The sequence below is a fragment of the Arachis hypogaea genome, chromosome 6 (genome assembly GCF_003086295.3).
Source record: "Arachis hypogaea cultivar Tifrunner chromosome 6, arahy.Tifrunner.gnm2.J5K5, whole genome shotgun sequence".
Classification (NCBI taxonomy): Eukaryota; Viridiplantae; Streptophyta; class Magnoliopsida; order Fabales; family Fabaceae; genus Arachis; species Arachis hypogaea.
In genome coordinates this window covers 12,083,302-12,109,826 of record NC_092041.1, presented here as the reverse complement: position 1 = coordinate 12,109,826, position 26,525 = coordinate 12,083,302, and the positions used below count along the sequence as shown (strand labels likewise).

At 31.3% G+C, this 26,525-nt stretch overlaps 1 protein-coding gene and 1 long non-coding RNA gene across 2 annotated transcripts; both read right to left on the bottom strand.

The window, feature by feature from the left end:
* Nucleotides 1-422: 422 nt before the first annotated feature.
* On the bottom strand, nt 423-2,536 carry LOC112696051 (proliferating cell nuclear antigen). The gene is made up of 4 exons (XM_025748635.2): nt 1,983-2,536; nt 1,455-1,607; nt 1,247-1,344; nt 423-1,124 (listed from the first exon to the last, which is right to left on the bottom strand). The coding sequence occupies exons 1-4, from the start codon at nt 2,299-2,301 to the stop codon at nt 894-896; spliced, it is 801 nt and encodes a 266-aa protein (XP_025604420.1). The 5' UTR covers nt 2,302-2,536; the 3' UTR covers nt 423-893.
* Nucleotides 2,537-25,508: 22,972 nt separating this feature from the next.
* Nucleotides 25,509-26,261, bottom strand: LOC140173418 (uncharacterized). The gene is made up of 2 exons (XR_011862167.1): nt 26,017-26,261; nt 25,509-25,897 (listed from the first exon to the last, which is right to left on the bottom strand). It is a non-coding gene; the product is annotated as an uncharacterized lncRNA (long non-coding RNA).
* Between the last annotated feature and the right edge of the window lie 264 nt (nt 26,262-26,525).

Genomic DNA, 26,525 nt, shown 5'->3' with positions numbered 1-26,525 from the left:
TTTTGATTTTGCTATTAATGGCAGCTGATGAATTTTTGCATAGATTAAATAACCAAAGCGCCTCAATTTTAATGTAAAGAGTAGCAGATTTCAAACACCAATGCCTGTTTTTGCTCTGCTTTTTTAGAAACTTAAAAAAATCACCAGAAAGACAATGTAGTCCAGGATATTGTTTATCGTGTTGATTTTAAGTTTCTTGCTTGTGACAATTCATAAACTTCTAATCAAAACAACAGCAGCATGAAACATACACATCCATTTGTTGATCATTGTTCTAAGTAACAGAAAAGGGATTTAGGGGGACTAATATCTAATAAAATTTTACAATTGAACGGTAAAAATAGATCCTTGTTGAATTGAATTTTATAACTATTAACTAGCTCAACTACTTTCCAATAAAACGTGATAAAACTCCAACTAGCTTAGGGGAATTAATAATGCATTAATACTATTGCAACTTGATGCTTTGAGGGAGCATCAGAAAATTCAACGACGCAACTTAGCATATGATATTTGATATAGCCATTAAATGTCTCAACAAGCCTAATTAAAAAGCATGCATGCATGCAGTTTATGAAAATTTAGGCATATCATCACCATAAAACTAATTTAACTACCTAGAATAATTCCTATAAATAGCACTCTCCTTTCCCATTCTGCATACTCAACATATTAATTAACGAAACACACAGTGATACAAAAGAGAAAGAGAGAGATGGAGAACTTCCCAGTGATTAGCTTAGAGAATGCCAATGGTAACGAGAGGAAGGCTATTCTTGATCAAATTGAAGATGCTTGTAAGAATATCTTCAACAAGGGTAAAAATATCTTCAACAAGATGTATCAAGGCATACTACAACCGAATTAAAGACCCAATAGAGTCAATCCAACACCTAAACTTCAGGTTTTGTCTCCTCTTCTTCCTCTTCTATCTTGGGAGCCAAATAGAAGCGGACGTAACCCATCTCAGCAATCTTGTATTCAACCACAACTGGAAGCTCATTTGAAAGACTGATGGTAACTTGGTTAGACAATGGAGTTGCCTTTGTGAAAGAGTTCATGTACCGCAATGCAAATGTCAAGGATACAGGCTCATTCATCTCTACAGTAGTGGCTTCTTCAGGCTGCAATATCAACCAAATACCATGTAAAACCATCAATCAGTATGTATTTTCAAATTATAAGAGGACTAAATTGTACACAACAGTAAAGTTATGATTACAAAAAATAAATAAATCTCCACTACCTTGTCCACAGAAGAGTTCTGCCTGCAGACTATGTTTGCAGTTCCAATATCACCCTTTGTGGAAAACTTTACACCTTCCTTAGTAACAGAAATGACAACTACAACATTCATCACAAAATGAATGAATTGTATCAGCTAAACTATTAACTTCCAAAAGAAAACAGATAGCACCATAAAATCCCTGAAAATTCAGAGCAAAGCAAATTACCAGTGTCACCAATACTGCTAAGATCTTTGCAAATCCTAGCAAACTCAGCAGACGGCATTCTAACAATGGCATGGTACTCTGCCTCAGGAATTCCAAGGTGCTCACTGTCGATATCCATCAACTTCATCTCAAAATCAGAAATTTTATCTTGTGCTTCAAGACATAAACAAAAAAGAGAATAGTCAGATTACAAATCTTTTCAATATCCAAAACTTCATAATTCAGATCTTGAACCAAAATGGAACATAACAGCTGCACTACAAGAAACAGACTCCAACACATGAACAATACACAGTTGAACACTATCTTGATTAAAATTAAACACTAAAGCCAAATTCCTGCATATGAATTTTTACAATCCTAGAAATCCAAACACCAAACACTAAATTTTGTACAATTATTAACAACTGAACTCATATCAACTACAGAATCAAAATCATGCCTCTTATCCTCTAAAACCCTAGAAATAATCAAACAAAATTAAAATGAGAAATTGAAATCAAGATTTCTTGGGCAAATGAATAGTACTTGGGCTCTCGAACATGAAAGTGACGGTGTCGCTGCCGTCATCGCCCTTGACGGTGATGATGTCATCATTTCCGGCGCACCGTAGCATCTTGGCCATGTTGTTGAGATTCATCCCCATCGAGATGTTACGGTCGCACCGGTAGTGCTCGAACCCTTCGGACCGCAGTAGGAGGGCCACGAGAGCAACGTGGCTCGAGTCCATGGCCTGGAGTGAGAACCCAGTCGCGGAGCAATCGAAGTTCGCATCGTTCACGAGCTCCCTGATTGCTTCTAGAACCTTCTTCAGAAGAGAACCTTGCACTAAACGGAGTTCCAGCATCTTGAAAATGGGGGTTTGGAGGTTTTCTTGCTTTGTCTTGGTAGGGTTAGGGTTTTGAGTTTCTAGGGAAAATTGGTGGGATAAATAGAACGAGAGAGGGAATGAGAGAGAGGGGGGGAAAGGGGTTTATATAGCGGAAGGTTCTGTGAAGGGATGGGCGGGATCTGATTTTAATGAAATAAATTTAAGTTCCCGCCATCACTATTTTGGGCAACGCGTGGAGGGAACTCTTCCTAACCCCAGTGGAGGGTAATTTGGGTATATGATGTGACGCACACAGTTGTATATCAGCTAGGGTGTTTGCGATGCGGTTTGGATCAGTTTTAAATTAAAAACTCATCCGAATCGAACACTAATTTTATTTGCGATACGGTTTGAATTAGATGATTTTAAAAAAAATCATATCCGATCCGATCCAATTTCAAGTAGTTTGAATTGGATTAAATTTGCGGTTTTGTAAATTAAAAAAATTAAATACATATAACAAGTCTTAACATCAAATTTTAAATAATCAACAATAACATAACAAGTCTCAATAATATCTTTAAAAAGTGAACGATAACATAACGATAGAAATAAAATTATAAATTTGTTAAAATAAATAAATAAATAACATTTTGAACATAAAGAATTTATTAAATAATAATAATACTGAATAATATAAAAATGTATAATAAATTGCACATGTTATAACTATAATTATAAATATAATAATAAAATAATAATATTATAATACATTGTGCGGCTTGGATTGGATTTGATCGGTTATGAAAAGTATATCCGAAATTCGATCCGATCCAGCGATTTGTAAAAAATAGAATCCAATCAAATTCGAATTAATGCAGTTTTAATCAATTTTCGATTTAAATTAGATTGGATGAACGGTTTAATTTAAATCGATTTGAATTTGAACACCCTAATATCAGCTAAACATATCTTGATCAGAATTAAAGTTACACACTAAAACCCCAATTCCAAATTCCTCCCTATTCCAATTTTAACGCCTGCATTATTTTCATTTTCGGTCTCTCCACCACCTTTATAGATATTCTTACAAAAGTATTTCGTAAACAAAAAATATTAGTTAAAAATTATTATTTTTAATTTTATTTAATTTTATAATAAATATTAAATAAAATAAATTTAAATTATTTGAATTAATTGTTTTTTATTTTTAAATTTTGTAAAAAATCGTAAAATAATAAAAGAAAATCATTAAAATTGAACTTAACTCTTATTTTTGTTAGAGGAGGAACAAAATAGCATTAAAAAACGAAGAAAAAATAATTAAGACAACACATAATATATTAAGTTGGCATATATTAAATTATATTGGATTTGATGATATATATTCTTTTTAACATTATAACAAGAATAATAATACATGCATATTAATTTAAAAATTTATTAATATCTTTTTGTTATTAGTATTTTTTAAATTTTAAATTTTAAAATTCAAATTCTTCAATTAATAGATATAGAATAATATCTTCTACATAACTAACTAAATATTTTATTTAATTGTGCCTTTATTTAAAGAGTTACAATTTAGAAAATTAAAAAATACCAGTAACAAAAAAATTAATACATTAAAATTACAATGTTAAATTATAAATTTAAAAAATTATTAAATATGCATTATTATTTCTTTTGTAGTGTTAAAAAAAATATTGGATGAAACACGATATAATTTAGGTTTAATTACTCTGTTGGTCGCTATAGTTTTGCAAAATTTTTCTATACTTTTTTTCCTTTTAATTGAGTTTTTGCACCAAATTTTTTTAATTGAATTTCTACACTTTTTTTTCTTTTATTTAGGTTCTTATACCAATTCTTTTTTTTAGTTGGGTTCTTATAAGTCAATTATTACTAAGAAAAACTTAATTGAAAAAAAAATTAGTACAGAAATTCAATTAAAAAAAATATAAAAATTTAATTAAAAATTTTATAAAACTATAAAGACTAACAGAATAATTAAATTTATAATTTAATATATGATAACCTAATATATTATATAAGAAAATTATCACATGTACTCTGACAGAAAATGGAACTTGAAATTCATGTGTCCGAAAAGTTATTCAATAAAACTTTATTCTTTATTGAATAGGAAATTACTAAATTTACCTTATTTAAAGAGGAAAAATGTCAAGAAAGGATAGATTGATGTAAAGCAAATGACAACTTTAAAGATATTGAGCCATTAGAATTTTTTTAAAGTCCAATGCTACTACTGCTTACATGATTATTGAAAATGTTAATGCTACTACTTATTATGCAAACTCGACTAGATTAACTTCATTTCGTTTTTTTGTGGTGAAAGATTAACTTTATTTTAATTATATTTAAAAGTTATAATATTTATATTTAATAAATTAAATTAAAAATATTTTTTAATTTTTTTTGGTGACTTTTTTTTTGGTGACTAAAAATAATTTTTAATAAATACAAATAATAATAAATATATTTGGTGAAATAATTTTTAAATTTTAAAAATATTATAATAAATATTAATATAAGAATTAAATTTAAATATTATTTAATAGACAAAATTATATTAAATTTTTTTATTTTGATAAGTATAAATTAATTTTTAAAAAAATTTTAAAATACTTTCAAAAACACCTATAATTTTTAAAAATACAAGCATATAAATTTTTAATTTATCAAACACAAATCTTAAATACATTATACTTCTTAAGTATATTATTCGTTAAAAATATTTCAATATGTAAAATATTACCAAAAAATTATTAAATTAGCAAACGCAAAAGAAAATCAATGTAAAAACATTAGCAGCCACTAAATTATCCTCGGTTTTTTATTACGTTTTCTTTGCAGATAAAATTAACATGTAAAATATTTAATTTTAAATATTTTGCTAACCGACCTTTTTATCAAAGTTATTCTTCTCAATTTCAAATTTTTAATGTAAAACTAACTGATTTTTTCTAATAAAAAGGGTTTCAAATTTTGAATCTCATTTTTACTTTAAACATAACTTCCATATCATTTAAGAATATGCTTGGTCTCAAATTATTTTTGTTTTATTCAAATCTTCATTTCTTCAAAATTTTATTTATACCATTTTTAAAACTAAATTAATATAAACTACTTCTATGTTATTTAGTCATTTTAATGATTTATTAATGTGATAAGGGAAAATTAATTTTCAATGTGTTTCATAATACTTAATAATTCAATATTTCATTCATTTATTCATTTAATTTAAGTTTTAAATATCTTAAAATATTTTAACTTTACCCATTTAAATATTACATTCATAATGTACAATAGAAAAGTTAACACAAGTATTCAACTATACTCATTTCATTTCATTATGACCCATTCCAATTCATTCTATCATTATCCAAAAAAGCTTTCTTCCATAATTACTAAAAACATACCTAAACCCAACAAACACACTTGGACAAAAGAGCAAAGAGATATGTTATACCCAGGAGTTTTCACCTTCTCATCCGATTAAACACAAAAATCGACTAAATAGGTACTTGATAGATAGATTGGACGATTAAAGAAAAAGAAAAAAAAGATGAAGAGACGAATTCACATTACAAATTACAAATATGCCACGCGATAGTTTTGGCATGCGATCATCACAGGTTTCAAACTAAATGGATATAATTAGCCATTATAGGCAACTCTGATGAAAAAAGCAATTGGTAGAAGAAAAAGAAGAAACACACACAAAAAACTGCTTTAAGATTGTGGGTTACCCAAATTGGTGGAAAAACAATCCCAAGTCATCAAGAGCTGTGAGCATCCCAGAAGTCACCAGTAGCGGTGGCGAGGCCAGAAGAGAGGAAACAAGTCATGCTAGCAAGGTAGCAGCGGCGGTAATAAGGGCAAGGACTACTGAACTTCTTGGTTGCTTAGTATAAAGGGGAGACCCAAAATCAGAATCCAATTAAAAAGATAAATGAATGGATTTTCGAATGTTGGGCTACCGATACTATAACTCATAACCTTCATAATTTTAACAGCTTGACTATTCCCTCAAAAACCCATTGAAACAGCTAGTGGAGAATTAATTGATGTTAGAGGCGGATGCTCCATTACTTTTTCAAAAAAATTGAAATAAAAAAATTGCTTCTATGTCCCTGCACTATCATCAAAATTATTATCTGTTAACCAAGTAACAAAGGAACTAAATTGTGTGGTACTCATGTACTCTACCTTTTGTCTTTTACAGGACATTCTTACGAAGGAGATCATTAGGCGTGGTACTGAGCGAGAAGACCTTTACTACGTTGATGAAGTAGCACACCAGGGTCCATACCATGCTTGCTCACGGAACGGTTACTAGGCAACTTTGGTTATGGCACAGTCGTCTCAGACATCCTTCATTTGGGTACCTCAAGTTACTATTTCCTAGTCTTTTTACAAGTGGTACTGAACCCCCCAAATATGAAACTTGTATTTGTGCAAAAAATCACAGAGTTTCTTTTCCTCCAACCAACACTAGAGTCAATTCCAATTTTTCTCTAATACACTCTGATGTGTGGGGTCCAGCTCCTATTTTCCATAATAATTTTTAACATTTTGTATTATTTGTGGATGATTTCTCTTGCATGACTTGGGTATATTTTTTAAAACACAAATCTGAAGTACCTGACAAGTTTTTTACTTTCTACCAAATGATTCAAACTCAATTCAACAAGAAAATCCAAGTACTTCGCTCAGATAATGGTGAAAAATTTATAAACTAGTCAATGCGTGATTTTTTATGAAAAATGGTCTTATCCATCAAATTTTCTGCCCAAATACACCCCAACAAAACGGTGTGACTGAGCGGCAAACTCGTAAGTTACCTGAGATGACCCGAGCTATACTTTTTGATGCACAAGTTCCAAAAATTTTTTGGCCTAAAGCTATAGCAACCTCTGCCTACTTACTAAATCGCTTATCTACCCAAGTTCTCCACCACAAAACACCCTTATAAGTTTTGGCTACTCAAACAGCAATCCTGTCTATTCTAACCTTACCACCTCGAGTATTTGGATGTTCTGTCTTTGTCCATGTTCCTAAAGCCAATAGAACCAAACTTGATCCTTGTGCAAAAAAAATGTGTTTTCGTTGGGCATGCTACACACCAAAAGGGATATATGTGCTACAATTCAATCACTCGTCGTATTCATGTGACCATGGATTGTGATTTTTTAGAATCCAAAATTTACTTCAGCCACCAACATGGCATTCAGAATGAACCACTAAGTTGGCTAAATAATATTTGTTGCCCAGAAACTGTTCAAACAGAGCAAGTAGATGGAGCCACCGGGCATACTTCACTCAATGTAGAAAACAACTCGGTACATACAACCAGTGAGTGTCCTTTTGAGAATATCAAACAAGAGGTAAGTAATTGTCAATCTGATAATTTACTCCCAATTTTTAATGAGGCCACTAACAATAACGGTATAGCACTGGAATATGAAGAACCAGAGCCCAATGCCTTTATTCTTCCTCCAAGAAGAAACAGAGGGATGCCTCCTGAAAGGGTACTCACCAGAACATGTTCCCCATAACTCAAGATACCCGATAAGAGTGGCTAGAGAAGGAATAGCTGATGTTGCAAAGGCTTTTTTCACCAGACTCTTAACAGAAGACATTCCAAGAACTGTCTGAGAAGCTAATGAGAAAGCTGAATGACGAAAAGCCATGAATACAGAAATGGAAGCTCTAGAGAAAAATGGAACTTGGGAGAAGTGTCTCTTACTGACAGGAAAAAAGTCAGTCGGGTGCAAATGGATTTTCACCATTAAACACAAGGCAGATGGCACTATTGAATGGTACAAGGCAAGGTTGGTGGCCAAAGGTTATACACAAACCTATGGTATCGACTACACTGAAACTTTTTCACGGGTTGCAAAGATTAATACTATCAGGGTTTTGTTTTCAATAGCAGCAAATGAAGATTGACCACTCCATCAATTTGATATCAAGAATGCTTTCTTGCATGGAGAGTTGAAAGAAGAAGTGTACATGGAAACTTTTCTCAACAGGATTTAGAAAAAATGAAGTTTGCCAATTAAATCTTTATGGACTTAAACAATCTCCACGTGCCTGGTTTGGAAGATTTACAGATGCCATGAAAAGGTATGGGTACAAGCAAAGTAACTCTGATCATACCCTTTTTTGAAAAAACAGGGAGATTTAATCACTTGCCTAATAATCTATGTGGATGATATGATCATAACGGGAAGTGATGCTGCATAAATTGAAAATTTGAGAAGGAACCTATTTACAGACTTCGAAATGAAGGATTTGGGAAGTCTAAAATATTTCTTAGGAATAGAGGTTCTACGATCCAACAAATGACTCTTTATCTCCCAAAGAAAGTACATTTTGGACCTTCTGGCAGAAACAGGAATGGTGGATTGCAAACCAATAGATATGCCCATGCAAGTTAATCACAAGTTGAAGATAGTAGAAGGTGCCACCTTAGCAGATAAGGAAAGGTACCAGCGACGGGTTGAAAAACTAATTTACTTATCACATACTCGGCTTGAGATAACTTATGCTGTGGGAATAGTAAGACAGTTTATGCATAAGCCACAATAAGATCATATGAAAGCTGCCATGAGGATAGTTCGATATTTGAAGGGAGCTCCAAAAAGTGGAATCATTTTCAAAAGGAATGGCCATTTGAAGGTTGAGGCATACACTGACGCAGATTAGGTGGGCAACCCAAATGATAGAAGATCAACAGCTGGTTACTTTACACTTGTTGGAGGCAACCTAGTAACTTGGAAAAGTAAGAAGCAGAAAGTTGTAGCTCTTTCAAGCGCAGAAGCAGACTTTTGAGGGATTGTTAAAGGTATAATTGAAGTATTATGGATAAGAAAATTGATGACTGAGATTGAGTTTTCACCATAATTGCCAAACCAGTTGAAATGTGACAATAAAGCCGCAATCAGCATTTCAGAGAATCCCGTACAACATGATAGAACAAAACATGTTGAGGTGGATCGACATTTTATCAAAGAAAAAATTAAGAATGACATTATTGAGTTTCCATTTGTGAGATCAGAAGATCAGTTGGCTGATATTCTTACTAAAGCAGTTTCAAGACCAGCCCTTGCTAAAGTTTTAATCAAGTTGAGTATTGGTGATCCCACTATTCACCTTGAGGGGGAGTATTAGAATATCATAATTAGAGAACAAAATCAGAAAAATATCAAAGAGGATTAGAAAAAAATCAATGTAATTTATTAGGATATTATTCCATAACAAGCGTACTCTTAGTCTATATATTGGTAAGAACCTTGTAATCACAGATGAGAAAAAATGAATAAAAATAATACTTTTTTAAATAATTTTTCGTTCCTTTCCTAAACTCTTTGTACCATGGTAACAAGGAGGACGACAAGAACGTCCACCTCAAACTCCCGAACAACACATACACATGATTAATGGCCGAGGGATTTGTTGGAGGAGGGATATCAAAATCATCACGAAAAAAGGCATCTTAAAGAGGTGTACCAAGTCGGAGAAGATAGCAGATCTCCCGACTTACCAACCATCTCGTTCACTAAAAGAAGATCATTAAGGGGTAACGCCTGGCCATGACGATCCCGTGGTTACAACAATGATCATTGCCAATGCAAACTTCCATAGAACACTAGTGGATCAAGGAAGCTTGGCAGATATATTGTTTAAACCTACTTTTAATAAGTTCAGATTAGAAGAAAAAGATCCAAAGGCATACCCAAATAACCTTTTTGTGCTGAGGAATACGCCAATTCGATCTCTTGGGTTTATCTCCTTATATACTATTTTCAGAAAGGATGCAAAGTCAAAAATATTAAGCATTGATTACATCATTGTTGACGTTACTTCGGTATACAATGGCTTAATAGGTTGACAACCTTGAACTGACTTGTATAGTACTCGTTTCTACATCCCATCTATGCCTGAAGTTTTTCACTGTAGAAGGAATTGCCACTATAAAGGGAGATAAAAAATTAGCAAGCAAGTGTTACAACGAAAGTCTTAATTTAAAAGGCAGCCCGGCAGGAAAAGAAGTCAACACCATCGAGTTTGGAGATGTTCGAGTTCGGAAAAAATTGTGATCCCAATGTGGAGGAAAGGTGGAAGAAGTTCAGATTGGAGATCAGCTCGAGAAAACAACAAATATAGGGGCCAATACAATTTGGAAGAAGAACTAAAAAAGAAGTTCATTGACCTTCTAAGAAAAAACTTCGACATCTTTGTCTGGAAAGCCTTCGACATGCCTGATATAGATTTTGACCTGATGTCTCATAAGCTCACTGTGTACCCAAGCTCCTGACCTATCCAGCAAAAGCGTCAAAAACTTGGGAAAAAAAGAATACAGATCGTGAAATAATAAGTGCAAGCATTATTGGAAATCGGATTCATAAGAGAGGTAAAATATTCACTTGACTGACAAATGTGGTTCTCGTGAAGAAGTAGAATAGAAAGTAATGGTCGTTGTTTTAGTTAACAAAATAATATTATTAATTTATCTTTAATATTGTTTTTATACTTGTATTTATAAATTTTTATTAATGAGAAATTAGGATGTATAGTTTATGAGTTTAATTAAAATTTTAGATTTTAGAGAATATTATATAATTTATAAATAACTAAATATTATTTTTATATTCAATAAATTAATATTCATTTTATTTATCTTAGAATATATTTTTTGTAAATTAATTAATATTTATGTTATCAAAAAATGATAGTATTATATATTTATAAAGAATTGAAAATATATTATTTAAAAATAAATTATTAATTTTAAAATTTAAAATGAATTATTTATTTTAATTTACAAAACCAAACACATTGTATTACGACAAGAACGCAAATACTTCATAACAAGCCATTTACATATATTAGATAATTAGACAAAAATTTGCTTAAATAGCCCAACATGATGTCGGCTCTGCTAAGCTTTCAACATGGCTTTCACATAGTGCACCACGAAACTACATTCTAGCCGAGCAGGACACAAGAGTTACCTTCAATTTCACGCAAACGGGTAACACGGTTGCATGCCCATGCTTGAGCTTTATTAGCTGCGATCCACAATAAATCAATCTCATTGAATCGTGACCCTTAACATTGTTTAAATTAAATTTGCATGGTCTGGACAATTGGAACAAAAATTTTCCAACTTCGTACAATGTTGTACGTGAACATCTTCCTATTATATATTGTGCTTATTTCTTATTCATTCTCCTTTAAGTCCTTTTACTTCCTCTAGTGCGGTTTTGTTCTTTCTCTCTAGTGGCTATGTCTATGGTAACTAGCGGTGGCTAAGGTTACACTTTTAACTTAAAAGTGTAACCTTTCACAAAGAAAAGCGTCATCTAATGGAAAAAAGTAAATTAGAAGATTTAAGAGAAGAAATAATTAAGTTATCAAAATTAATAGATCAAAAATTAATGATTTTAACTAATGTCAACTGTAATGACACCGAATTCTTAAAATCAATACAAAATGATTTTTCTCAAAATCTTTATTTTACTATAAGTTTTATTGAAGGACTTCAAAAACCTGAAAAAACTTATTTTTCACACGGAATTTCTAAAAAATGTTACCATGGAAATGATTCCCACATCTATATCATACTTTTAACCCACAATTAAATTCTATAGTAGATATGCTTGAAGAAATATTAACATCCATAAAATCTCAAAGAAATAAGGAAAAAGAGAATCCCAAGGAAGAAAAATTTCAAAACATAATTAACATAACAGATTTAAAAGTAAAACCACCACTAAAATTATGAATATTGAAGAAAAATTAGAAGAAGTTACAATGCTTTTTAAACAATTAAAAATGGCTCAAGAAAATAATATTATGGAACATGGTTTTCAAATAGAGGAAGAATCAGTAAATTCTGAAAATATAGAAAATGAAGAACACATTCTAGATTATTCAAGTGACGAAGAACCAGCTATTCCAATACAAGTAAAGAATGAAGCTGGAACATCTAAGGATAATCAATCTCAATTTAAATGGGAAACAGGTTTTGATAATTATGCTTTTAAAAAAGGGTTTATAAATAAAGATTCAAAATATGCAAAAATACCATCAAAATACGTTCCTAAAATCCAGGAAATGGAAGGAGAAAGAATGCTCGATTTAGACTGCAAAAAGAACGAAAAAGAAATTTTCGAAAACTGGTTGAATTCTTTCTTATTAGAAGCCTTTACTAATCCAAAACTTGGTGAATTGTCTGGAAGGGACATTTGGAATTACATAGGATTTCATACCAAAGGAACTATAAGAGATTATATGACATCAATAGAAAACCAAATAATAGAAGAATTAGAAACAAAAACAACAGCTTATGATAAGATATTATATATAATGATGATTCTATATAAAGAATTTTTTGGAAAAAATATTATAGATCATAGACAAGAAGTCTATAATAAAGAATATCAAGAAGCAAAAAACCATTTAGCTAATATTCAGATATATGATTTATGTAATGTGGAGTCCTATATATGTGAATATAGAATACATTATTACAAATTAAAAGAAGAAGATAAAAATCATTATCTTAGTATGTACATAACAAAACTTCCATATCCTGCTAATGAATTTATAATGGGAAGATTTATAAGAGAAATAAATAGAGGAACAATTGAAAATAATTTTGGTGGAGCAACCTCTGCTATAAGAGAGGAAATAAAAGAACGTTGTATGCAAGAAGCAACTCAAAAAAGATTTGCAAACATAATCAGAATTTGCTGTCAGGATAATGAAGAGATACCTCAAAAATATGGTCTTAATAAAAATCTTCAAAGAAAAAGAAAATATCAATTTAGAAGAAGAAAATACTATCCAAGCTGGAGAAAAAAGAGATATTTTAGAAAAGAAAATAACAATAAAAACAAAAGACAAAGAAATAACTATTGCCCGAATAAAAAAGAAAATTGTAAATGTTGGTATTGCCAAGAAGAAGGGCACTACGCAAATGAATGCCCGAAAAAGAAGGATAAAAAGGATCTTACTAAACAAATAAAAATTGCTAAGTCTTGTTTCATGGAACCATTAGAAGAATCTGATGATAACTTAGACTATATTTTTGAATATGTCTCGGAAACAGACTCAGAGACTGAGTAATAATGCTACATTTATTACTATAAAAATAACAGAAAAGTTTATAAATGCTTTCATAGATTATGGGGCAACACAATGCTTTGCTAGTTCAAGTATAAAACTTGATTGAAAAAAATTAAAGAAACCATTAAAAGTTAGAATAGCTGACAAATCAATACATAAAATTGACCAAAAAGCAGAGATGGTTGAAATTTTTATCCAAAATTATAGATTCATTGTTCCATCTATATATATGTTAGATTCTGGAATGGATTTTATCATAGGAAATAACTTTTTAAAGCTATATCATCCATTCATTCAAGAATTAACATATATAGTTTTAAAAGCTATACACGATTCTTTAATAAATCAAAAATCAAAACGTATAAAAATACCAACTACTACTATAGATAAGATCCTAAAGTTTAAAATATTTTCTATATTAGAAACATGTTATTTAAATCTATACTTTCAGATAAATATTCCAAAAAATAATCTTGAAATAAAGATAGAAGAACTCTTGGATGAAATTTGTGCTGAAAATCCTTTAGATATTAAAAATACAAATAACGAATTAGTAAGCATTAAATTAAAAGATCCCACAAAAGAGATAAATGTTCCAAATAAAATTCCTTATTCCGCGAGAGATAGAGAAGAGTTCTCATTAGAATGTAAAGACCTTTTGGAAAAAGGAATTATAAGATTAAGTAAAAGTCCTCATGCGGCTCCAACTTTTTACGTTGAAAACAATAATGAAATTAAAAGGGGAAAACGAAGAATGGTAATAAACTATAAGAAAATGAATGAAGCAACTATTGGTGATGCTCATAAACTTCCAAGAAAAGATTCTATTTTAGAAAAAATCAAAGGAGCAACTTGGTTTTCATCTCTTGATGCAAAATCAGGATATTGGCAACTTCGTTTAGACGAAGAAACAAAGAAATTAACTGCTTTTACTTGCCCAACAAAGGAATCAACAAGTGTGTTGCTTTATGAATGGAATGTATTACCATTCGGATTAAAGCAAGCCCCAGGTATTTATCAAAGATTTATGGAAGAAAATCTAAAAGAGTTAAATGAATTTGTTTTAGTATACATTGATGATATACTAATTTTTACAAAACAGGATAAAGAAGATCACCTTCAAAAATTATTAATAGTTTTAGAAAGATGCAAGGAAAAATGATTAGTTCTTAGTAAAAAGAAAGCAAGAATAGCAAAACAAGAAATAGAGTTCCTTGGATTAATTCTATCTACTCAAGGAAAGCTAAAACTTCAACCAAATGTTCTAGAAAAGGTAAATTTATTTCCTAATAAAATAGAAGATAGAAAACAATTACAAAGATTTTTAGGGTGTATAAATTATATTTCTGATCAGGGATTTTTAAAGAATATAACAGAATACACTAAAAGCTTATTTCAAAAAATAAGTACTAAAAAAGTATGGAAATGGGATGAAAAAGATAGCATACAAATTCAAAAAATTAAAGAATTATGTGAAAAACTTCCAGAACTTTATATTCCAGAAGAAAATGACTACTTAATAGTAGAAACAGATGCTTCAGACATAACCTGGTCAGGATGTCTAAAAGCTAAGAAAGCTATAAAAAGGTTGGAACAAGAAAAAGAATCACTAGATTCTAAATATCCCCCAAAGAAATTACTTTGCAGGTATATTTCAGGGACTTTTACTCCAACAGAACAGAGATATACTACTCATGAAAGGGAAACTCTAGCAGCAATTAAATCTCTTAAGAAATGGAAAATTGATTTACTACCCAAAGAATTTACATTAAGGACAGATTCAAGTTATTTAACAGGTTTCATACGATATAATTTGAAAGTTGATTATAATCATGGACGATTGGTAAGATGGCAATTATTTTTGTTACAATATCCAATAAAAATTGAATATATTAAGGGTGACAAAAATGTTATTGCAGATACATTAACAAGAGAATGGAGTTCGTCTACAACGCATTAAATCAAGAAATTCAAAAATACGAACAAGAACTCGAAAAATGCAAGCATTGTCAGCAAATAAGGACACAGATCCAATCCCTCAAGAAGGCCATCGAAGCAATGAAATCAACACAACAACCAAAACCATCAGAGTTCAGCCAGCTAAGCGTGGTGGACAAATCATGTGAGGAAAAAATTTCAGAAAATAAAACAATTGCTGAAATTATCAAAAAATCCACCCAAGATAAAAAATATTATGTAATTTATAATGACCCCATGAAAGGAGTATATGATGCCTGGGAAAAAGCAGCACCATTTACACAGCAATCAAGGATAATTCATAAAGGAGGGTTTTTAACACTGGAAGAGGCAAAGGAATCTTTTAGAGAATATGAAGCTCTTCATCCAGAGCAAACCCTAAAAAGAGCAGATAAAGCTCCAATTCAAACCCAGAGAACAGGGATAATAAGAAACATTCCTACAAGGGCTGAAATCAAGGAAAAGAAAAGGGTTTGTAGATCAAATCTCAGAGAAACCCTTAACATAGTCTTGAATTGGACTGCAGAAAAGAGGGCGATCTTGGGATATTATCCTATTGCCAAAGAACAGCTAACAAAGCTGGTTATATTTCCAGAGGCTTCCCCATCTGACACCTATCAATTTTTCCAGTATGGATTAATTGATACAATCTTAATTTTTAATGATTTGAAAATTATTAGTGAGTTTCCTGCAGGATTTATCGATGCAGTAAAAAGATTTAAAATATGATTGACAACGTAAATCCAAGGGATATATCCCTAAAATTTACGAATAGTCAACCTATTTTTAATGAAGAAGAAGAATGCTTGGTTCCAGCACATCAAGTGATCTTCATGTCCGTCTTCCCAGGAAATTTTTAACCAATTGATCAAGTTCAAGATTTAACAATCTACAGTCATGAAGGAAGACTAGCCAGCACACTAGCAAGGGTCTTCGAAAGAACTCAAAAGATAACAAGGGAATCTCACACAAGAATCAATTATAAAAGCAGAAATACTTTGCTTGTGTCTAGTAAAAAGAATGAAATTGAAGAAAGAGAGATGAGACTCTTAGTGGAATTTGAATCAGCATTCTACAACTTATCTGGACTCTTAGAAAAACTCCCCGAAGGGATAAAGAGGAATCTCTGCTATTTGATAAAAGACAGAGAAGACCACAAGTGCCAGCTATGTGTCTCAGAGTTATCTGAAGAAAGCAATAATGAAACGGAATCAACCCACATGATAAAGGAAGAAGACAACGCATCTGAAGGTCACATGATGAAAGGAGAAGACAGCACATCTGAAGCATCTCTCAACATTATTACATAATGACGTAAGCGCTTAGGTCATAGAGCACCAACAATGTAGCTGGTGCAAGATAATAAACAATGACGTAAGCAATGACGTCATAAGAAGGGTAAGGATGGGAATTGTCCATCAGACCCAACCATTATAAATAGGTTGCTTAGGCAATTGTAAAAGGCATCAAACAATAGAAAGCAGAAGGCTAAGAGTACTCATATGCTAGGAGAGCAAGGAGGAAGCGGCCGAGGCGATTCTATAGTTTGAAGAAGAATTCCCTTAGGAAAAACCAATTCTAAACTCCCCTCTGGAGTTAGTATCTACAATCTCCCCTCTGGAGATAAAAACATCTTATGTAAAATATTCTAAATAAAGGAAGTTTTTCTCCAGAAAGGTACGTCTTTATCTTAATCTCATAGTTATGAATTATTTAGAAAGTTTAGAATTAACGGAAGAATCTGATTATTATAGATTACCTGCCTTATTAGATAATGAAAAACAGGCTGTTCTAAAAACAGAATTAAATCTCAAGTCAAATGAAAATTTTAATAAACAAAATCTTTTAAAAGAAGTTTTTAATAGAAAAAATATAATATACTATGGAAAAATTCAACTTGAAGCCCCTATAAAGATAAAATCTGCTAATGGAGAACTTGAAATAGCTCTGATAAATGACGAAGAATTGAGTAAACAGATTGAGAAAATTAAGGATCAACAAAAAAGATCTAAAATTGGATGGATTCATATTAGTACTATACAAGTCTTAATCAAATCTACATATATGAAAGGAATTAATTCACCAATAAGCTTAGCAATCTGTGACAAAAGAATTACTGATGACCCAATAGATCAAATAATTGGAATTGTTCATGGAAACTTGGCAAACGTAAATGTTAAATTCAATGCCCATCTTGGATATGCTATACCTTTATCAACTGAAAATCTTGGAAGATCTATAAGTTTGGCTTATAAATTTCACAGAAAGAATCTAATGGAACAAGACGATGAACCATTTTCAATTACATATGCAATAAATTATGCTTTAACAAATAGCCATCATAGTATAATATTTAAAAACAGAGAAAGAATTTATGTCGATGAATTATTTCAGAAAATTGTAAAAACAGAAATACCAAAATATAAAGCTATTGAAAACCCAGTTCTTTTACTAAAAGAACCATCAGAAAAGTTAGTTTCATCGAATTTTTAAATAAGAGAATCCAAAATTAATAGCCCTTTAAGTTTATCTAAGTTAAAGATTAAAGAAGAAAATTCTGAAATAAAAGAATTAATAAAAAAGGTCGAAAAATTAAATGAAACCCTAAACACTAAGTTATGACAATAAATAAAGAGAAAATATATGTAACCTATCAAGACAAGAAACAAGAGCTCTTTGAAAGAGAAAATCGGTTGAATTATTTACAGTTTTCTGAAATAAATCAAAGAGCATTTAAAACTCTAAAAATAATCTATGACAAATTGAAAGGAGAAGTTGAAGAGTTAGAAAAATTAATAGAATCTCTAGAAAATAGTGATGAATCGATGATAGAATTTGCAGAAATTCTAAGACAACTAATGAAGTATACAAAGATTGAAAGACCAGAAAATAAAAAAAAAAGAAAAAAGACGAAAAAATTAAAAAGTAAAATAAAGGAGTATAAAAGAGAATTAAATAAACTTCAATTTGAAATTAATGACCTTATAATAAAAAGGATAGAAATAAGAACAAATATAAACAAGTTGGAGCTAAACTTAAAAAAATTATAAATGCCTGGGACACCATATTATGATTTAAAAGAATTAAAGCTGTTAAAAGAAAAAATGGAAAATGAAATTGAAAAATTAAACAGATATTTAGAAACAGGAGAAAGTGTAGAAATAAAAGAAGTTATTGAGTATTTGAGAAATTATATTAAAGAAAAAGACAAACAGATAAAAGATTTTATATACAATAATCCATGCAAAAAAGAATATTATAAACTAAAACAAGATTGAAAAGTTATGATCAAAACTTTTTATAAAGCACCTGTACCAATAGAAATTTCGAAAAAGAAATTAAAAGAAAAATCCAAATTAAAAAATTGGTATCAGAGCCAAGTTAACGATTAAGGGTAACACTTTCTCTTTAAGCAACACTTTTAATGATACGCTTTCAGTTACCAAATGTCCACAACTAATTGGTAAACTTCTTTGTAGTCATCATAGGTACAATAAGGTAATAGGTACCATAGAAGGCACCTATATATATATATATATATATATTAGACACAATCTATAAAATATGCACACTTGTCTAATTTATCGTGTCTACGTATTGGATATATTTTATATATAACAGGTGTGTCTGATTTGTCTCCTGTATTCAAGTATCCAACTGTATCTTATTAAAAAATAAAAAAAATTCTAAACTATATTTAGATACACTAAAATACCATCATATGTTAACTATCCAATCTTATCTTTAATATGTATTTTTAAAATGAGTTTGGAAATAATATATATTATTAATTATTAAAATAAAAAATTAATACTTTATATAATAAAAAAATATTAAAATATTATCATAATTTATCTATATTCAGTGACGGATCTAAAAAATTTTGATAATGGGGCAAAATATATAATATAATAATAATTTTTATAATAAAAATATTATATATACATAAAAATCAGTTGTTAAAATATTCATTAATCATTATATGTATTGTTTAATTTATTTTTAATGTATATTTTTTAGTTCAATATTATATAAGTGGTTATTTTTTATGTACATATAACATGATTAGTCTTTAAAATATCTAATTTACAAATTAAAATACTAAATAATAATTTAAATAATAACAAATAATTTAGAATTTTATTATTTGTTTTATATTTTTAAAAAATTAAGTAATCTTTTTCTTAACAATACAATCGAACTATATCTCTTTTTATATAGAATAATGCTACACATTTAAGGTTTTTTTTGTTAAATAAGCCCAACCAAATTAATCTAAAATAACAAAAATCAGTTATAACTAGCATTATTCTAAGCCTTATTATTTAACTTGGTTAGACTTAGTTCATAAAAAGACTTGAATGTGTAGTATTACTCTTGTATATAAAAACTTATTTAAAAATTTATTTTTCATACAATTAGAAGCCAACTCTATTGAGATTCATAGTTGAGAAAGTTCTTTCAATTAATGTAGTTGTTACGAAAAAAATTAAAACTAATAACAAAAAAGATAAATAATACTCTTTCAAATCAATTTCTAAAAGAAAACACAAATTTTATTTCAATTGAGGATTGATCATTCTGATGACATCTAATATAAAATTTTTAAATTGATTATGAAGTACCAAAAATTGAATAAAAAATTATTGTGGGGTCAAATTTAATAATTTAGTAGGGACGAATAAATATTATTATCATATACTACTCAAAAAAATTTCAAATTATAGTGGGGGCGCTTGCCCCCACAACTATGTATGTACTAGGGGTGTTCGCGGTGAGGCTTGGTTCGGTTTTTGAAGGAAAAGCCATCCGATCTGATCGTTTAATTAAGTTGCGGTTCGGTTTGGTTCGATTTTTTTTCAAGGTCATCCAAACCAAACCAAACCAATTAAAATCGGTTTGATTTGGTTCGGTTTGTTCGGTTTTTTCAATCAAATAAAAAAAATTCTACCATACTATTAAGCAATGTCATAAGATTGAAATCAACAAGCCAAATACACAATAGCTAACAAAGTCTTGATCTAATGAAATATAACGACAATAGAATTCAAATACGACAATTAAAGAAGTTTAATAGCTCAACAGTCAACACAACTGAAAATAAAAATAAATTGTCATTAAACTGATAGCAAAGTTATGGTGTCTTCTCCAACAAAATAGCTAAAATTTCATAATGCAAACCAACCTAAAATAAAAAAAAACAGTTACATAATAAGAACAACAAGAACAACAACAACAATAATAATTATAATAATAATAATAATATAAGGAGAACAATTCATACCATAAAACTTAACAAGATGTACTTTAATCAGACTCAACACCAGAATCTTTTTCATTGGGATCACGAGTGGGTGCAACTTCTACAAAATATATAAAACAAGAAACAATCATAACAAATAATATATATTAATAAAAACTAGATTAAAATAAAGAAAATTATAAGTAGAAACTTAACCATACCTAATTCTAACTTCTCCAATTCCTCGATGAGTTCCTCAAGGACAAGTTTTGGAGAGTTTCGAAGCCAATTTTGGGTACAAATTAACGCTTCAGCTGTCATCGGAGTTAGAGAACTCCTATAATTATTCAACACCCTTTCTCTAGTACTAAATGCCGATTCTGAAGCAACTGTGGAAACTGGCATGGCTAAGACATCTCTTGCAATCCCCCCAAGAATTGGAAATTTAGTGGAATTCACTTTCTACCAATTTAGAATGTCAAATTGCACGTCACTCTTCTCTAATGCCTCCATAAGATATAACTCCACCTCATTCTTGTTAACACTCTCATTGAATTGCATTTCCTTCTCAAATTCCATAGCAAAAAAAGTTTCATGTGCCTCAAGCTCTTGTGTGCTAATTTCAGGAGGATCTTACCGAGTAGACCTTTGATAGTTACTACCAAACAGCCTGTAGCTATCAAACACCTTGAAAAGCGTCTCCTTCACCTTTGAAGTTAAAAATTCATCATCTTCTTTTTCATACAACTTTTCAAAACTCCACTTAATCAATTGAAGCTTATACCTAGGATCAAGAACAACTGCAATGAAAATCATCATGTTTGTGTTCTTAATATTTTTCCAATACTTATCATACTTGGACTTCATTTTCTCAGCCATGCTTGAAAGTACCGTATCTAAACTTCCCATCCAATACTTAAGTGTAGACAATATTTTACAAAATTCATTAAAGTGTTGAGAAGATGTCACAAACGTTGAACCAGAAACTTTGTTAGTAACCTCATAAAATATTTTTAAAAACTTGACAAAATGCCTTGCATTCTCCTAATCCTCAGACCTAGGAATCCCACCAGCCATCATAGCAAACTCAGAATCTCTCTCCCCCAAACGTTTAAAAGCCTTTTGAAACTTCAAAGCACTTTCAAGCATTAAAAAGGTAGAGTTTCACCTGGTAGGAACATCTAAATGGACAGTGCCTTTTTCCAGAATTCTAGCTTCCTTAATCATAGTTTTAAACATCTCAGTACGACCAGGTGATGCACGCACATGCCGAACCGCATTTCTAATCTTTAAAATTGACTCGTGCATTTCTCTCAACCCATCATTCACAACAAGATGTAAAATATGAGCACAACATCTAACATGTAAAAACTCTCCCCTTAATGGGCGGAGGCGGCGAGGTCGGAGGTGGTGAGGTGACCCTACAGAACCCAGAAACGCTGCTGGGTGGAGGCTTTCTGGGTGAAGGTGGCGAGGTCGGAGGTGGTGAGTAGGGGTCCTGTGTTGATCGTCGCCCGTGGCTTTTGGGTCAGTGGGTGACTGGGTCTTCGTCTTTGTCTTCGCGGTGGGTGGGTGGCTCAGGCTGGCTTCGACTTCGAGTTTCAGGGAGTGTAGGAGGTGAGATTTGGAAGAAGAGGAAGGCTTCGAGTATCAAGGAGGTGGGTGGCTTAAGCTGGCTCCGTGGGGGGTCTGGCCGTCTGGGTGAGTGGGCGAGATGTGGTGGCTCCGATCTGGGATTTGGGCGGGGTTAGGTTTCCATGGGGGGAGGGACTCGCGTAGCACGACAGCAGTAAGGTAAGCTGGTAAGGTAAGGTAAGGTGGTAACGCGTTTGGGGGGGTGGGGTAGTTTTAATTTTTAGGGTTTTGGGAAGAACCGGTTCGGTTCGGTTCAGTTAGGATTTTGGTGGTAAGAACCGAAAACCAAACCGAACCGCAGAAAAAGAGCAAAACATCACTTTTTCGGTTTTTTCGATTTTTGATTATTTTGGTTTTCGATTTTTTCGGTTCGGTCCATCGGTTTAGTTCGGTCCCGATCAGTTTTGAACACCCCTAGTATGTACATCCGTCCCTGTCTATATTATATATATATTGTGTCCCGTGTTTCATAAGAATTTTAAATTCGTGTGTCAGCGTGTCTTGTGTCATGTTGTGTCTGTATTTGTGTCAATGGCTGTGTCGTGTTGTGGATGGACAGATTAATGGGCTATCCAACATAGCTCCTAACAATTCCAATAAAAATAAGCAAACTTCATACGTGATGACACAGAACTCCTCTTCTACTCTCCAGAATTACAAAAAACCCTAATGCTCTCCCTTTCAAAATTCGTTGAAGACGCTTGACTTGGAGGAAGACGTTGGTCCTGACAGAGCTATTGACAGCGCCGTGACGGAGAATTGCATAGTTGTAAGGTAAGCTTTGTTACTCACTCTCTCTGTCATTGCATGTGTATGATCAAGTTGAAGGTGGTTTTATTCACACTCTCTGCCACTGAACATGCTTTGAAATCTATGATTTGGAGTATTGTTTATATTTAAATTTTGCATGAAGGGTTGAATTAGAATATGGGTTAAGATTCAATAACAACAAATATGCTCTATATATTTTGGCACAAGGGTTAATCAATATTTTGAGAGAGAGAGAGAGAGAGAGAGGAGGGAGTGGGAGGGGGGATTTCAGAAGCAATTATAAATCCAAGTCATTAAGATTATTTTCTCATGTATCAATTCAGTTTTCTTTGGTCTACCAAAACGTAACGATAATGGATACACCAAAAAATACCAATAGAAAAAGGAACATTGTTATGCAATAGAAGAAAGAATTAAGCTAAGTAGTATGTACAGATGACATATAAAAAAAAACTACTACAAAGATAAATCAAAATTCGAAAAGCACATTTACTAAAATCTAAATTCAAGTTTTTCTTTTGTAATATAATATTGTGACCATGTTCTGATTATAATATTGTGACCATGTTCTAATTCAAAGCCTCAAAGTTTAATAATTATTTATTAAGATATGGCCTTTATTGCACACTGCAGATTTACTAATTTAGTATAGCAAATTTACTAATGTAGTCTATTACTTATTATTATTGTTGCTAAATTTTAGATAAATTGATATATAATTCACATTGTCTTGTTTAGTGAATAATCTACATTAAAATTTGTCTATCTATGTATTAAAATTTGATAAATTGATATATAATTTACATTAAAATTTGATATATCAATCATTAAAATATACAATAATATACATTATTTTCAAATATATTTATCTATTACCTATTGTTACTGTTGCTGAATTTGTCTTTTATTGGTGCTGCAGATGTCTAACTTTTCAATACCCGTGTTTTACCATGGTGGGAGACTTGGAAAGGATAGTAATGGGGTGTTGAAATATTTGGATGGAAAGGTACATAAATTTCCTCCAATGGACTTAGATTTAGTGAACTTTTTTTATCTAGAAGAACTACTAAAGAGTTTAGGATATGCTGATTATGCTGTAATGTACTGGTTAGAACCCACAGCTCAAAATTTAGAATTTGGTCTGAATGTGATTAAGGGAGATACTGAGATAAATAATTTGAGAAACAGTTTATTGGCGAATGACTGTTTAGAATTTAATTTATACTTTGAACACCCAATTGGTGATCCTTGCTATGTTAATGAGGATTTAGGACAGGCTGCCACTCAAGTTAACGATTCTTCATCCTCATCCTCATCTGATGAAGATAATGGAAGTTCAGATGATGAGGCATACAATCCTCCTTTAGATGCATATGATAAGAGTAGTGACACTGATAGTGATGAAGACAGAATGAAGTTGAGGACACATACTAATAAGAAGACTGCTGATGAAAAAGATGATTGTGATAATGGGAAGGGTGGTGCTGATGGGAAGGCTGCTAGAAATGTGAATACGGACAAGAAGAGGGCTAATTCAAGGAAGTATGCAGGCAAAAGAAAGAAACATGCTAGGTTTGTTCTATGTTGTTGATTGCAAATTGCTGAATCTATATGTTATATTTGCATCATTATTTTCAGGCAAAGGCAAAAAAAAAAATAAGAAAAAGATGCCAATACTGAAAGCCTCGCCTAATGTAGATTTGGTGAAGAGATTGATTTATCTCAATCTGCCCCTCCTAATGATGGACCTGTGAGTATAGAATTGTATTTGGTGACTTATGTCTTGCTCATTTTTTTTGCTGAAATGGTTCTTCTATCTTGTGCAGGCTACATAGCAAATTCCTGAACCTCCTGTTAGGTTTCGAATGAAGCAAACCATTGTGAGGCCGCCAATACCACCCACTTAAAACCATTTAGAGCCACTTGGACCAGCTACCTCAGGGGCATCTGGCAGCTTGTTTACCTTCATGCCAACACCTAGTTTTAGGCCTCCAACTAACACTTGAGGAGATTCATTAATGGATTAAAAGCACCAAGTGAAGACTCGTGTATTTTGTTGGTCTATAAGTGAAGAGTCATATGTATCTTATGAACTCGATTAATTATCTTTTGGTTCCTTAATAGTTGTAAATGAATTCGCTGGTATATAAGTTAGACAACCGGCAATTTAGAGACGTATTATTTTGCTATTGTACAGCACAAACAATCATACTTTGGTGCTAAGTTTATTATAATAGATTATGGAATTATTTTGGACTGTATTTATAGCTCCATCTTTATTATCATATAGCACATATAAAAATCATATTGTATAGACTTTTTTTAATTTGATGAGACATATATTTAGCTTACAATCATTGCATACTGAGATTTTTAAATCTTCATCCATCAAAATATGTGATTACACATTTGTAATATAATCTAATTTTTTTCAATACAATATCATCTCAGATTAAAGTGATTGCAAATTCATTAACATAAAACATAATTACACCGATTCAGTTACATCTTGAAAGCATTGCAACGCAATATAATTATCACAAAATATCACAGCTAAGATTATGACAAGTACTTAGGACATGTCCTAAAGACTACAGCAATTATGATACTAATTATACGCAAAATTATAAGTCTAAAACATCTGAAGTAGTATCTACCACCTTGAGATCCAATTTCATTTTGATTTTTCAAATTCAATTCCATCTCTAACTCCTTCAATCTATGTTCTACCTCCTTCAATCTCCTTTCCATTAAAATAGCATTGTTAGAAGTAATGTCATCATCCATATTTTCGTTAACTAATACATCTAGCCACTTGAAATACTTGCAATGTGAGATGGGTGCCTGGAAATAAAAAATTTTGATTGTTAAAAAAAATACAAAAAAATCACGCAGGTTGCAAATTTAAGAAATATTACATAAAATTTTCAAATTTAAGAAATATAAAAAAAATCACTACTTACATTGTAATTAGGGCATCCCAAGAAGAACCTATTCGGATTAAGTTCTGTGTAAGATTGAAAGAGAATTGCATAGGACCCACAATGACATTTTAGAGATATAAATTCCTTCTTTCTTGGCTGCCCAACTTTTCCGGAAGAAAAGGTGCAGCACTTACTCTCTTCGCCAACACTATAACCACGCAGGTTGCGACTCCTAGTTTCCAAAGAATGATCTTCATAGCTCATGGTGGTAGACAGTTAGGGTTCTACACAAGCAGAAAGGAGGAAGAGGCGTTTAGGGTTCATCATGTTCTGTAAAGTGCAGATAAAACACAAAATTATATTTTCAAAAAATTGTCAGGGACCGGATTGGGTGATTTATTAATATGCCAATTCAAGCTGGCACTTAACGGACACATCACCATCTTAACTTGCCACGTATTCACGTTTCGTTAACCCCAAAAATAAATTATTCACATAGGGGCTAATTTATCTCACGAAAAAAATTTCAGGGACCTGAATGTAATTTT

What these genes read in the sequence shown, in the direction of transcription:
- LOC112696051 (XM_025748635.2), bottom strand. Translation starts at nt 2,301, where the DNA reads ATGCTGGAACTCCGTTTAGTGCAAGGTTCTCTTCTGAAGAAGGTTCTA. An exon ending in TTTCATGTTCGAGAGCCCAA is followed by an intron (nt 1,608 to 1,982) that starts GTACTATTCATT and finishes TATGTCTTGAAG; the next exon opens with CACAAGATAAAATTTCTGAT. An exon ending in TAGCAGTATTGGTGACACTG is followed by an intron (nt 1,345 to 1,454) that starts GTAATTTGCTTT and finishes TGAATGTTGTAG; the next exon opens with TTGTCATTTCTGTTACTAAG.